The sequence below is a fragment of the Schistocerca nitens genome, chromosome 3 (assembly GCF_023898315.1).
Source record: "Schistocerca nitens isolate TAMUIC-IGC-003100 chromosome 3, iqSchNite1.1, whole genome shotgun sequence".
Classification (NCBI taxonomy): Eukaryota; Metazoa; Arthropoda; class Insecta; order Orthoptera; family Acrididae; genus Schistocerca; species Schistocerca nitens.
The window spans coordinates 571,590,037-571,604,223 of record NC_064616.1 but is presented as its reverse complement, the minus strand read 5'-3'; the positions used below and the strand labels follow the sequence as shown (position 1 = coordinate 571,604,223).

The 14,187-nt window shown below is 36.4% G+C and overlaps 1 protein-coding gene across 2 annotated transcripts in view; it reads right to left on the bottom strand.

Moving 5' to 3' along the window:
• LOC126248481 (aspartate--tRNA ligase, cytoplasmic) overlaps positions 1–6,430 on the bottom strand; it is a 105,683-nt gene extending 99,253 nt beyond the window's left edge. For both annotated transcript variants that reach the window (XR_007545492.1, XM_049949499.1), the window contains exon 1: positions 6,141–6,430. Coding sequence is in view for 1 of the 2 variants with exons in the window: in XM_049949499.1 (XP_049805456.1) it covers positions 6,141–6,184 (44 nt within the window). In the remaining variant the exon portion in view is untranslated. The remainder of the gene's footprint in view (positions 1–6,140) is intronic.
• Between the last annotated feature and the right edge of the window lie 7,757 nt (positions 6,431–14,187).

The window sequence follows — 14,187 nt, the reverse complement described above, 5'->3', positions numbered from 1 at the left end:
CATGTTTCATGTGCGAAACATCTGCCATGATGCCACCTAACAAAATTTCTAAAGACATAATGATATTGTGACATCACATATAATCGACATAGTTGAAAGTTGGTGTGTGAGAAGAGAGTGTTTTGAAGCAGGTAATTTGCTTGTGAAATATATAGATGCCAGAAATTTGTTGAGTGTGTTATCTGTAAAACACTGCTGTTAGTGTTGGTTGTGTAGAGGATACAATGGAGAAGTTTAATTACAGTATGTTAACAGAGGAAATATGCGACATACGAACATCTTAGCTATTCAAAGAACATACTAAATGTCAAAAATAAGAAGAAAGCCTATGAAAGTGGCCAAAGTGACTTCTCCTCACAATAGGGCCAGTGATGGTTACGTGACCATTTTTAAATACTTTAATTTTTTTATATGTTGATTGCACCATATCTGAGAAGTTCAAAACAGTTTTTTTTAAATAATTTATGTTGCACCTTAACTGGGTGGGGGCCATTTTTATTTGTAGGCACGCGACGATTTTTCAGTCTGGAGACATTAGTGAAAATTTGAATATCTCTGAACTGGGTTACGTTACAACATTGCAATTGACATGACTGTTTTTAGAAACGTGTTCTCTACAACATTGTCTATTACACAAAGTACCCTAAATTCAAAAATAACCAGTCAAAATGACCTCCAAATTATGGTATCCAAATTTTCAAAAACCCACTTTTTTGGCCCAAAAATAACAAACAAGGAGTGTTTTATGAGAGACTATCCCCCCCCCTTCCCCCCCTATAGTTAGATATCATACACTACTAGCCTCATATAGAGTAAGAACACTTACAAATGTTTTCTTAGTTTTTTATGAATTCTTGAAATTTGAAAGTTTTCATTTTTTGTAAAGTTTGGGTTTAGTTATCTCAAGTGGGACTGAATATAAAAATATGATTTTTGCACAGTTTGTACACCTACATGATAGCAACGTACTGTAAAAATTTCAACACTGATATCTGACAGCGAACAAAGATATGAATTTTTGAAAATGAGGAAATAATTCACATTACTCTACAACTGATCTTATGGCTGTTGCCTATTTAACTGGTCTATTGTTTCGCTGTAATAAAATTGAATTGTGACATATATTTAGTTAACACTATCACCCAATATTCATTTAGTTTATTTATTTTTAATAATGCAATATTAAACAATATGAGCTTTCACTTTTGTTCTATGGTAATAAAAATGCTCATTTATATTTAGGTTTATTGTCAATAAAGAAGTACATTGTTGCTGGGTGAGGCATTGTAGAAGTACATTATTGCTGGGTGAGGCATTGTTGTAGCCAGTCTGTTCTGAAACCTCTGTTAGAGTGGATGTACATACTTCATAGAGAGTGTAGAATGTGTTATGTGCTTTGTTCTGTGTGTAATCTGTAATTAATTTTGAGAGATTAGCTGGAATGCAATACCATGGATGAACAGTGCTCTGTTGGACAGATAGCAAGTGAAGTGTGTCACAAAACAGTTTACGGTTCAGTTTCAAAAATCTTGAAAAATGTCAATGACTTTGATGAAACTTTCCTGGCAGATTAAAACTGTGTGCCGGACCGAGACTCGAACTCAGGACCTTTGCCTTTCGCGGGCAAGTGCTCTACCAACTGAGCTACCCAAGCACGACTCACGCCCCGTCCTCACAGCTTTGCTTCTGCCAGTACCTTATCTCCTACCTTCTGTAAAGCTGTGAGGACGAGGCGTGAGTCGTGCTTTGGTAGCTCAGTTGGTAGAGCACTTGCCCACGAAAGGCAAAGCTCCCGAGTTCGAGTCTCGGTCCGGCACACAGTTTTAATCTGCCAGGAAAGTTCCATATCAGCGCACACTCCACTACAGAGTGAAAATCTCATTCTGGAGACTTTGATGAAGTTAGAAAAACTTTGTTTAAATTTCGAGTAAGTTCTTCTGTAACATTAGTGTGTGATTATCATGAGAAGAAATATATTCTGAAGTACAACCACATTTTTGGAAGAAATTGCTGTGATCCACTTAAAGTTCATAAAAAGCCTATTACTAGGGTTTGCAGGAAATAAAACTTGAACATTTGTCCTTGTTATGTGAGATAGAATCAGCTTCCCAAGTGAAACATAATGTGATTCCTGGAAATTCCCTGTGCCCAAATTGTTACTCACATATATTTGTGTAAATCCAGAATCAGAATCATGTAACCTTGTTAATGACATTTATATTACTAATGAGGAAGCAGTTAGCATATTGGATTTTGCTTGTTCTAAGTTAGATGTATCTCCTGCTTCGAAAATAATAAAATTAAGTAGCCATTGAAAATTAGGTACAACAAATTACAGACAAAATCAGAAAAGCCTTGGAATCATGCTTTAATAATACAGATACCAACATTATTTCTAAAGAAGAAGAAAACCTACCACCAGCATCATCTGACACTGAATATTTCAGCTTAATAGAGAAGTTAAAAATTAAATGCTCAGTGACAGCTAAACAGGAAAAAGTTAAAATTTTCAGTTTGCTCCCTGACTCATGGTCAAGAGAAAAAATAGTTCATGAATTCAATGTTTCTCATCGTTTGGTTAAACTAACCCAAAAATTAGTGAAAGAGCAAGGCATTCTTCCAGTTTTAGGAAAGAAGAAAGGATGAGGTATAAGTGAAGAAACAATTAAACAGATCCAGCAGTTTTTTGAAGATGATGAAAACAGTACAATATGCCCAGGTTGCAAAGATAGCAAAAGAGTTGTTATAAATGCAGTTAAAGTAATAAAGCAGAAACAACTAGTGCTGTCAAATTTAAATGAACGTCATGTAGCTCTCAAAAATTCTCATCCTGAATGCAAAATTGGAAGGTCAAAATTTTGTGACCTCTGCCCTAAGTGGTGTATTTTGGCTGGATCCTCAGGGACACACTCCGTATGTGTTTGTTTATATCATCAAAATGTCAAACTGATGATTGCGGGTGCAAAACTCAGTGATATTAACTACAAAGAGTTACTAGATTTAATGGTCTGTGACACTAACAGTTATGATTGTATGACAAGTTTGTGTAATAAATGCACTGGTAAGGAAACCATTATTGAATTGTTTCATGAATATGAGGAGGAAATGCCAGACAGTATGACCTTCAAACAGTGGGTCACAACTGACACGGCGGAAATGATAACAGTGGTTAAATCTCAGGAACAGCACTTGGAATCTTTAATTGATAACTTACAGAAACTCAAAAGTCACCACTATGTTTCTAAAATCCAAAGTAAGTTTTTGAAAGAAAAAAAAAGCACAATTTCATGAAACTTAATGCATAGTGCTAGCTGATTTTGCAGAAAATTTTACATTTGTGATTCCGGATGCAATACAAGGGTACCACTGGGTCAATGACCAGGCAACAGTGCATCCATTTATTCTCTACTTTAAAAATGAGAAAGATTAAGTTTACAGTTCTTCAGTTTGCATTCTAAGTGACTACTTTGAGCACAACACTTTGGCTGTCCATGTGTTTCAAAAGTATGTAACAAATTACACAAAAGAAAATGTTACCGAGGTTGAGAAGCTGATATACTTTTCAGATGGAAGTGATAGTCAGTACAAGAACAAAAAGAACTTTTCAAATCTGTGCAACCACAAAGTACACTTTGGGTTGGAGGCTAAATGGCACTTTTTTGAATCTTGCCATGGTAAAAATGCATGTGATGGAGTAGGAGGTACAACAAAACGTGAAGCAAGTAAAGCCAGCCTACAAAGACCAACCACAGACCAAATTCTCACAGTACAGGAAATGCATGTCTTTTGCAAGCATAATATTAAAGGCATTACCAATTTTCTGATCAAGAAAGAAGAAGGGGCTCTGCATATTAAAACAACACTTCAAACCAGATTTGAAAGCTGTATAGCAATAAAAGAAACAAGGCAGTTCCACAAATTCCTTGGCATTGCAGAAAACATAGTTCGATGCTATGTAACATCAGAAACCAAAATTTATGAAGATCATTGTGTCAGTAAAATTACATCTTGTCTTTAACATTGAATGACATAGTGGCATGTGTGTATGATGGACAGTGGTTGAAAGAATAAGATTGGAAAACAATTATATTTTTGTGCATTTTTACCACCTGGCTGCCCCAAGAACATCATTCAAGAAATCTACTAGTGACAAAGTTTGGATACCAATGAAAAATGTTTTAAAGAAACTTTCAGTGCTTGAACTTATCACAACAACTGGGAGGTCTTATTCTATATCACAGAAGCTGTCTGAAGAAATAAGTGTTCTTAACATTCACCACAAGGTTTAGGAACAGTCGCATCTTGAAGGGTGTTAATTGAAAATAATTTTTTAAGTACGTCAAAATAATATAAATGTTAATTTCAGTGATGTTTCCACTTTTTGTATATAATTCAGTCCCAAACTTCAATAACAATTGATTATATCCCGCTAATATAATAAGACCAGTTGTAGAGTAATGTGTATTATCTCTTCGGTCAGATATTAATGTTGAAATTTTTACAGTACGTTGCTATCATATAGGTGAACAAACTGTGCAAAAATTATATTTTTATATTGAGACCCACCTGAGATAACTAAATCCAAACTTTACAAAAAATGAAAACTTTCAAATTTCAAGAATTCATAAAAAATTAAGATAACATTTGTAAGTATTCTTACTTTATATGAGGCTAGTAGTGTATGATATATAACTATAGGAAAAAAATAGGCTCTCATAAATCACTCCTTGTTTGTTATTTTTGGGCCTAAAAAGTAGATCTTTGAAAATTTGGATACCAAACTTTGGAGGTCATTTTGACTGGTTATTTATGAATTTAGGGTATTTTGTGTAATAGACAATGTTGTAGAGGACACTTTTCTAAAAACAATCATGTCAATTGCAAATTGCAAACCAGCGCAGAGATATTCATATTTTTGCTAACGTCTCTAAACTGAAACATCATTGCGCGCTTAGAAACGAAAATGGATGACATTCAGTAAAGGTGAAAGGTAATTAAAAAACTGTTTTGAAATTCTCAATTATAGGGTAATCACATATAAAAAAAAAAAAAAATATTTAAAAATGGTCAAGCAACCAACTTAATTGTTATTGGACCACTTCATTTGGATTGACCCAATAGCAGTGGTTTTACATGGAGATTCAGCAGTCCCAACCACATAATGTCCACTAATGTGTTGTGAAGGAAACACTTCCAATTGATCAACACATGGACACTAAGATTCACTCAAAACTTGAGAAAACTATGATCACCAAATTCAGCCACCAGAGGTGCTTCTCATTTGGCACTGTCAGTCATGAGGTGTGTGTTACTTGAAAGCTGTTATGGACAGAGTGAGCTTGACGCTCCTCACTAAGGAACAAGTGATTCAAGATACAAATATAGATTACCATCAACTTCAGAAAAACAATTGGAGGGATAAGTACAAGAGGTACAATTATGTAGTGCACCATTTGACAAAATTGCTTTAAAACCTTTAATATATGCCTGTTTGCACCACATTTCTTTTACAGTTACAGCCTACATCTACATCAACAGTGAACAGTTTAAAATGATTAATTTTTGTGATCCAAAAGTTGCTCTGAAATCATACTACAACGAAATGTCTGACACATGATACAGATCAACAAATGCAAACTAAGACCATTGTGGATAATCGAGCGGGACGAAATGTTATGGTAAGTACCTACATTACATTACTCTGTACTGATACTGACAGCTAATGTATATCATGTAAAGTAGGCCTACATATGACATTCTAGTGACATGTTTCGTGAAATAAATGAAGCTGAAGAAACAAAAATTGCAACAATATCACATGGTTCCTGGTAAAACACTATAATTGGGTCCACTACATACTTCAATTCAAATTTGTGTTAAAATCGCCTTCCATCAAACTCTATGAGTTACAAGCACATAACCATAAGACGTGAACACATTCCCTAAAGCCCACAGTGATTTCACATCTTTATTAGCGACCAAAACCAGAAGAAAAATTAGTACGAGCACAACTCTTCAACTACATGACTTATTATGTGTAACAGCTAGAAGGGATTTATTTTGAAGCATGAACGCATTGGCAATAAACGGCGAGAACTTTGATACAAGTCTAGTTAAAATCTAGTAATAAACACTCTTACCCTTCCTGTGCAGAAGACGTGGTTTCATCTTTCGTGTTAACCATTTCTTGTTTGCTGTACACGCCCACACTTACTGCACGTGGTTACGCACTATTGACGAGTGAAAAATTTAATTCCTTTAAACAGTTACTTTCTTTTGCAACTAAAATTTCATTTACTCAATTACCACAAAAAATTTCCCTAAACGTTTGGAAACCGGAACGATATGGTCACCTCCCTATTCACACAAACCTACCATTTCCTCTCAAGTAAACAAATCAACACATGTATAGTTCTATGTGTGCATAGTCTGCATACAGTCAGTCAACGATAGGTATCGATATCACATCAAAAGTTGGTGAGATATCGATTATAGCTTCGATCGTTGTAGAAATTCACCAATATGACTGAACGGGACGGGGCGGAAAGGAGCGTCATACCATTTTGAATGTCGGAATTCACGGAAGTCGTCAACGAAATTGAAGAGGTTGGAATGGGAAGCCAATTTTGAACTTCCTCGGGAAGAAACGTTTGGGGTCAACGTGGAGGAGACGGTGTCGTCGTCTGCTATTTTCACCGCACTCACGAGCGGTATAGTGGAGGTCCCATCACGACACAGACATAGACATTTTTTTCCACGAGTGTACTTTTATACTATTACATGAGAGGTTCTGTTGGTGGGCAAGTTTAAGGGAAGGTCCTTTGTGCAAAGGAAGAAGAGGCCTAAAACTGAACATTGCGGAACGCCATGAAAGTGAATTGCTTGATCTCACATATTTAAACGTAATGTTTCCTGCCTTTGAAATAACTTTTAAACCAGTCATGGCCAGTTCCTCTTATTCTATAGGAATAAAACGTTTGCAGCAAGATATTGTGAATAACCATGTCAAAGCCCTTGATTAGATCAAGAAAACTGCCTCAGATTGGTAGCTTTTTCTCAAGAAGACTTAAAGTATAATCTAGGAATTATTGTATTGTATCAGCTGTAGCTTTCTTTGCATGGAAGCCAAACTGTGCAGAAGACTAAATTTTCCTGTTTCTCAAAACTGAATTTCGTCTGATGGCCATGGTGTATTCAAATACTTTGTTGAATACTTGGACAACTGCAGTTGGCCTGTAGTTGCTAGCATCTTCTTCACTTCCCTTTTTGTGTACGATATGACTTTTGCAGTTTCAAATTTATTTGAAACTGTGCCATTCAGGAACAAGAAGGTTATAAATGGGACAGTGCTTTACTAATAATAGATATGGAGAAGGCAGCATGGGATTATATCTGTTCCTTTTTCTTTATTTTGGCATTAATTACTTTTTGTGTCCCTGTTCCTGATCTTGGTGCGAAGAACAGTGAGTCAGTGCATGACGAAGGATTTAAATTAGTCAGTCATTTCTTTTTAGTTGGAAACTGATGTCTCATTTATTTGACAACTGTATGTTTCTATCAGGGTTTGTATTAATAACTTTCCACATGCATTTAGTTTTGTTTGATGATGATCTGAGCAGGTTCTCTGTTAGAGGTTTTTTGGCTGTGTTAACTACATTCTTAAAGAGATTTTAATTTTTAGTGAAGCACTTCTTAAATTCTTCATTATTGCCAAACTTGGTTTTTCTGAGGAAAAAAGGTTTCTCTTCCTTTTAGTTGATGTAGTGATACCTCCAGTGATCCATTTGCAGGATTCCCTGCTTGTACATATACTCCTTGTTTTGTAATGGACTGTAAATGTAGAAAGTATTTAAGAGACAGCTTCAAATTTGCTATCTACAGTTGGGAATTGATATACAGTCAGATAATTTTCTCACTGTGTATGAGTCAGAAAGATGTGCACATGGTTTTCCACAGAAGTTTTTGCTTTTTTTAGAGTATTTTTGTGCTCAAGCTTGCTCAGTGGCACATTTATCTGTACAACTAATACCTTGAAGTCAGAGAATTCTAAGTTTACAGAATATACAGTGCCCTACATATCACTAACTACTTCATCAACACAACTTACATTATGATATATTAGCCTGGTTAGAGATTTAATCTTCAGATAAAAACTAAAGCAGTATATAAGCTTTTTAAAGCATAAATGGTCATTATTATCTGAGAGAAAATTTGTAAAGTCAGCAGAGATTCAGAGACCATGATATTGTCTTATTCTCAATTTCTCTATTACTAAGGCCAAATTCTTATAGAAAATGCTCATGTTGCTCGAGTTTTGCAGCCATGTGACCTATTGTCATTTTCCATTTCATAGTTTGCACATTTTGTGCTGCCTGTGCATCTTCATGGATCAAGTAAATGTTGCCCACTGCAAGCATGAAGTGGTGTCTGACTGAAAGACTGCCACAAAGCCACACAAAACTATTATTACTAGAACCTATATGTTTGTACATATCTTTTTCACGTACACGTTTTGTAAATTAAGACACCTGCTGTGTTTTTGTGTCTATACAGGAAGGCTAATCTCAGGAAATACTGTAATGCTTTTGATATGGTTTCCACTAATAGATACACTGACTCAAGATGACATCGTAGCTTACATTTTCCATCATTGTCATGAGGTATCACTCCAGCTGCCAATTCAATATGGAACACACAACATTGGTGCCTCCTGGTGTATTGCTTAAATCGTTTAACTCATTTATTCAGTTGCCTAATGGTGTTCTCTCAACGTTAATCATAACTCTACACAGTGGTCCATAAATAAAATTATACTATGCCACACACGTCAGCCAGCCATACCTGTGCGAAGCCAGGACAGGATCCTAGTATGTGTATACTTTTGCCAGCAAGTAAATGTCAATGTTTTGGAGTATTTGGACAAAACGATTATTATTGCTTCTGTTCTCAGCAATTTACCATACAGACTTTATCAAGAACACCTATTATAAAGTTTGCTGCGTTTGTTAATAAATTTTGTAGTTGCTAGTTTCTTAATTCTAATTCTCTTTGACTTTGCTTTTTTCATTGATCAAATCTCATAACCTCACTTTTGTCGTTTGGTATTGGGCTAAGTAAAGTGACATGTTGATGTCCCTGAAGTGTATACACAACACCATTTGATGGTGACATTATCTACTGTTCTGTTCTATTAAAGTCTAGTGTGAATCAACCTTAACACAACTGACGGCGATGAATAGTAGTTCCTGTTCAAATCCCAGTCTCACACACATTTTCAGTTGCCATGGGTTGACTACATTAGTGAAGTGAGTTTCATCTTCCTATGGGTATTAAGCATCCTGGAGTGAGGTACCTATCGGCTCCCCCAACATACCTGTCGTTCCTGCAGAAGTGCAATCATCACATATCACATGAAAGAAAGTTCAGATGTAGTATTCATAAAAATCAGAAGTGTAACATCAATGATACTAAGGTTTGAGTCGACTCTATAGGTGTGATGGACAACCTAATTGCAAATCCATCGCAAAGTCACCCAGTAAACACGAGATTACAGCACAACATTCGTTTCACCAATGATCACAGTCTGTTGTAGCCTGTTAAGTACAGGTCAAAGTAACACAGCAGAAACCAAGACATGAAAATGTATAGCTAGAATTTCAGTTCAAATCGAGTATCAGTGTTCTGACATGTGTACTCCAATATTCATCTACATCTACATCATAATCCACACGCCACCTAATGCTGTGTGGTGGAGGGTAATTTCTGTACCACTATCTGATCCCTCCAAGCCTGTTCCACTCACGAATAGTATGTGAGAAGAATGATTGTCAATTAGCCTCTGCATTGGCTCTAATTTATCGAATTTTCTCCTCGTGGTCAATACATGAGATGTATGCGAGTAATATGTTGTCTGACTCCTCCTGAAAAATGGTTTCCGGAAATTTCAATAGTAACTCTCTCCGTGATGCACAACGCCTCTCTTGTAATGTCTACCAGTGGAGTTCGTTTAGCATCTCTCGCCAGATAAACGATTCCATCAAGAAGCGCGCCACTCTTCGTTGTATCTTCTCTAACTCCCCTATCAGTCCTACCTGATAGGAATCCCAGATAGATGAAAAACACTCATTAATCTGGCGAACAAGCGCCTTATAAGCCACTTATTTCGTGGATGGGTTACATTTCCTTCAATATGTTACATTTATTTACGTTCAGTGTTAACTACAAGAGCCTTCATCAATCATCACTTCTTTGCAGGTCGTTCTGCAAATTCTTACAACATCTGTCGATTTTGTTCCGTTAAGAGCAACGTGTTCAGTTCTGTCTGCAAGAAAGTCTTGAATCCAATCGCAAGTCTGCTCTGATACTCTGTCAGCTTGTATCTCTTCATTAAACAGAAATGTGGGATGGTTCCAATGCCTTACTGAAATAAAGGAACACAGTGTCAACCTGAGCTCCATTGTCCACTGTGCTGTGGATCTCATGGAGCACCTAGGCAAGCAGGATCTCTGTTTGTGGATTCCATATTGATTTTTACAGAGGAGCTGTTCATTTTTCCAAAAATATCATAATTCTTGAGCATAAAACATGTTCCATAAATCTGTATATTGGTGAAAACTTAATCCACTTTCGAACTTCTGTAATTTTAAAGGAGAAGCTGACACAGCTGTCATCATCTATGAAGGGTTAGGTCTAATAACAGTCAGCGTTTTTGATCTACCTATTGAAGTCAAACCAAGTTAAATAATGCAAACAGTCACCCATGTTAATATGAACCTGCAAACATTCTGGGTGAAATGGCAAGGAAATTAGCATTTTAAAGTAAAAAATTTGCCTTAGAATTGTGAGACTATTCACCAAAACAACAATAGAAGGAAAAGTGACATGCACTTCCCTCTAGGGAATCTAGCTTTGACATAGAAAGGAGATCAATACACTTTAATAATCTACCTAATGAAATAACATGAATGACAAACGGAAGGAATGTCTTCAAATGTAGATTAAAGTTCTTTATCCTTCACAAGTATTTCTATTTTGTAGAGGAATTCTTGGATAGAAATAATTAGTCAGTTAAAAATCTGTAAATGGTCAGCATGTAGCTATATATATTCTAATAGCCTCTGCAATCTTTAGATCAACTGACACATTTCACATCATAATGTTAATTTTCAGTGTGATCTACAGAACATGGAACAAACTGCCTGCCATATAGTACGGTCAAGGAATGACGAACAGTCGTGGACCTGCAGGATGTGCTACTGTTTAGACCATTTAAGGGCTGGATATTTACACATCACGTTAGAACACAAAGACGTAATCCACAGACAAGAGAGCTCAGACTTAGGGTTGGAGACACGTGAATAACCAATAGCATTTGGGGGTAGCGAGAGTCAACAGTATTGCTTCATTTCAGATGAGCCTGAGTGCGGTTTGCCAGAGATGTAATTAGCTTTGGTGTTCTGTGGGCACTGTGGAAGGCATAACGAAAGCTGAATTTTTACATCTGAAACATTGTGGGAAAGAAATTGTCTGCAAATGATTCATGAAATAATGTATTTTGTTAGTGTAGCTATTTTTGTGAAAAAGGGAAGGAGAGTAAAACTTGGTCCATATTTTCAATACATGAATGCTCATGTTACTAGCTTCTGCTTCTGGAACATTCACATATTGTAAAGATTCAAGGATTTTTTTTAATTTGTAGCAGTCAGTGTACTGAATAGTTCTCTTGGTGAATAGTGTTGCTTGCTGCAATTAAGTATATGTTGTCTTTAAATGATCATTTAGAGAGATGTAAAACATGAAGTATGGAAATTATGGGACAAATCAGTCAGACACCATAAACTCCATTCTATATTATGTTCAAAAATCATTGTAACTTGGTTTGTGATGCTATCTTTGTCTTGACCGCTGAATTTACGGAAGTGTTGTTAACAATCCGGACACAGCTAAATATTTTTGACAAGCAAGAATGTAAATGTCACTACTCCTTGTTGCTCGTAGGTTCCTGCCTAACCAGACCATTGGAAATCGCGGTATATTCAGAATAAGCAGCAAAGTATTTTTGACAACCAAACCTAGAAATACGATTGCCGCTTGTTCCACTTGCAGCAATTTAAGCTGTCCTCTTAGGTTCATGCCCATCCACACTCTCGGAAATTGCGACATATTCGGAATACACCGCAAAGTATTCATAACAGGTGTGAATATAAGTTACATTGCTGGTTGTTTCACTTGCAGGAGTTTCATGTTTCGTTTCTTAAACCTTTCAGTCACGAATTAGTTTTTTCCTGAAAATAAATGATGGCTTTGCGATCCAGTTCTTGGAATTAATTTATGATTTTTCAGATTCATAAAATATTCCGAGGTGCCCCCCAAGGGGGCATACACCGCGTCCCCAAATGAGGGCATTGCGGTCAAGTGGGTGCAGTATAAGTCAAAAACTCAAAGTATTTTATTTGATTTTTATTTCATCAAAATACATAAATTACACAAAGCTTACTTAATTATTATATACATAAACTATGGTTTTATTCTTGTGAAGAATGATAATCAAAGAAACAATTTTTTCTATCCAGACATAAGTGAATATTACATTTTACACAACAAAATTTGATACTGCCTTTGCAACCCGATTTCTTGCGCCTGTCAAACGATTTTTTGTCACTGACCACTGGAAGATGCTCGACGTTGTCCAAATGAACATCAGCTTTGGGTTGAACTTCCACATTGATTCGGAGATGGCGTTGGACTCTCACTTTTCCTGGCAGGTAGCTTATCTATTTTTGTCAGTACTTTGACCACACTTGGCCTAAAGTGAAGCAAATCAAGTGTCTTATTTTTAGGTACACCTAATTCTGATGCAGGTTTCTTGTATTCAGTCCATGCATTTACACATGCAATATCAATTGCATGAACAAACATGACTGTCGAAAATCGTGTTCGGTAGATTAGATTAGATTAGATCAATTCTTGTTCCATAGATCGTGAATACGACACTTCGTAATGATGTGGAACGTGTCAGGTAACTGCAGCTAACTGCATGTTGTCTTCGGATGCAAAGCCCGCTAAATGTCCAATAGGCATGGCTTGTGCCATGCCATGTCCGGAACACAAGCACGTGAACAGACATCAGACTTACCAATCTGGACATTCAAAGCTACCTTTTAGGCTGTTAAGACTAGAATGGGTATTTATCTTATTCAGCTTTAGGTTGGCTGCACTGTAACAAATTTGTACGCAACAATAACGTTCTCGCTGCCAGTGCATTGTCGTTTGGATGGGAAGAGTGTTTCGTGATTATCTCAGTGTCACTTATCATACAGTTAGCGGGCTTTGCGTCTAGGCTACTCAGCTTAGACTATACTGTATGGTATAAAATGTCTAACATTACTTCCATCATTGTCCTCTTGATCATAATTATCGCCAGGATAATCGAATAGATCGTCAGTTTCAGATGAATTAAGGAGCTCTATAACTTCTTCTTCTTCTGTAAGTGGCCTTCGTCTGTCTTAAACTCGCGGCATTGTGAAATCACCGTAATCTGACTAAAAAGACAGCAAATTAATGTCCCAAATTTCTATTACAACCTTGCAACCACAATGTCCTCATTTGGAAACATGTATAAAGTTATAAATATGTCACTTACCTTTCGTTGTGAAAGACACGTTTAGTTTTCACCTTCACGAATGCACCTTTCTATGCACAAATAAATTTTTGTTACCTAAACTCAGAAGATATTAACCGGCTGATGGAAGGTACAAAGATTACAGGGAAGCATCCGTGACTTCGCGCATTCAGTTTTCTTTTGTGGTACCACAGATTGACAGAAGATGTCGACACTGTTCTCAAATAAACTCTCTGCTTGTGATAATATGAGTATAGCAATCACAAATGATAAAATTTAACGAATTTCAATATACTAAGCATTTCTTTAGTATGTCCTTACCCGACGAGACATGACCAAAAGGGTTAATCAGACTGGAGTCACATGATCAAAGAAACTCGTTTATGTGAGAGCACGCTCTTATATGTAAATAACATCGAATATTGGGGAACGCACTTCTGTTACATGTATAAGAAAGAATCAGCATCAGTTGCAAGAGCGAAAATGGAAAAAATATTTGCCGAAAGCAAGACATAAACCTACAACCTTCGACATTATAACCCTATGTTCCTAACCACAAAACCACA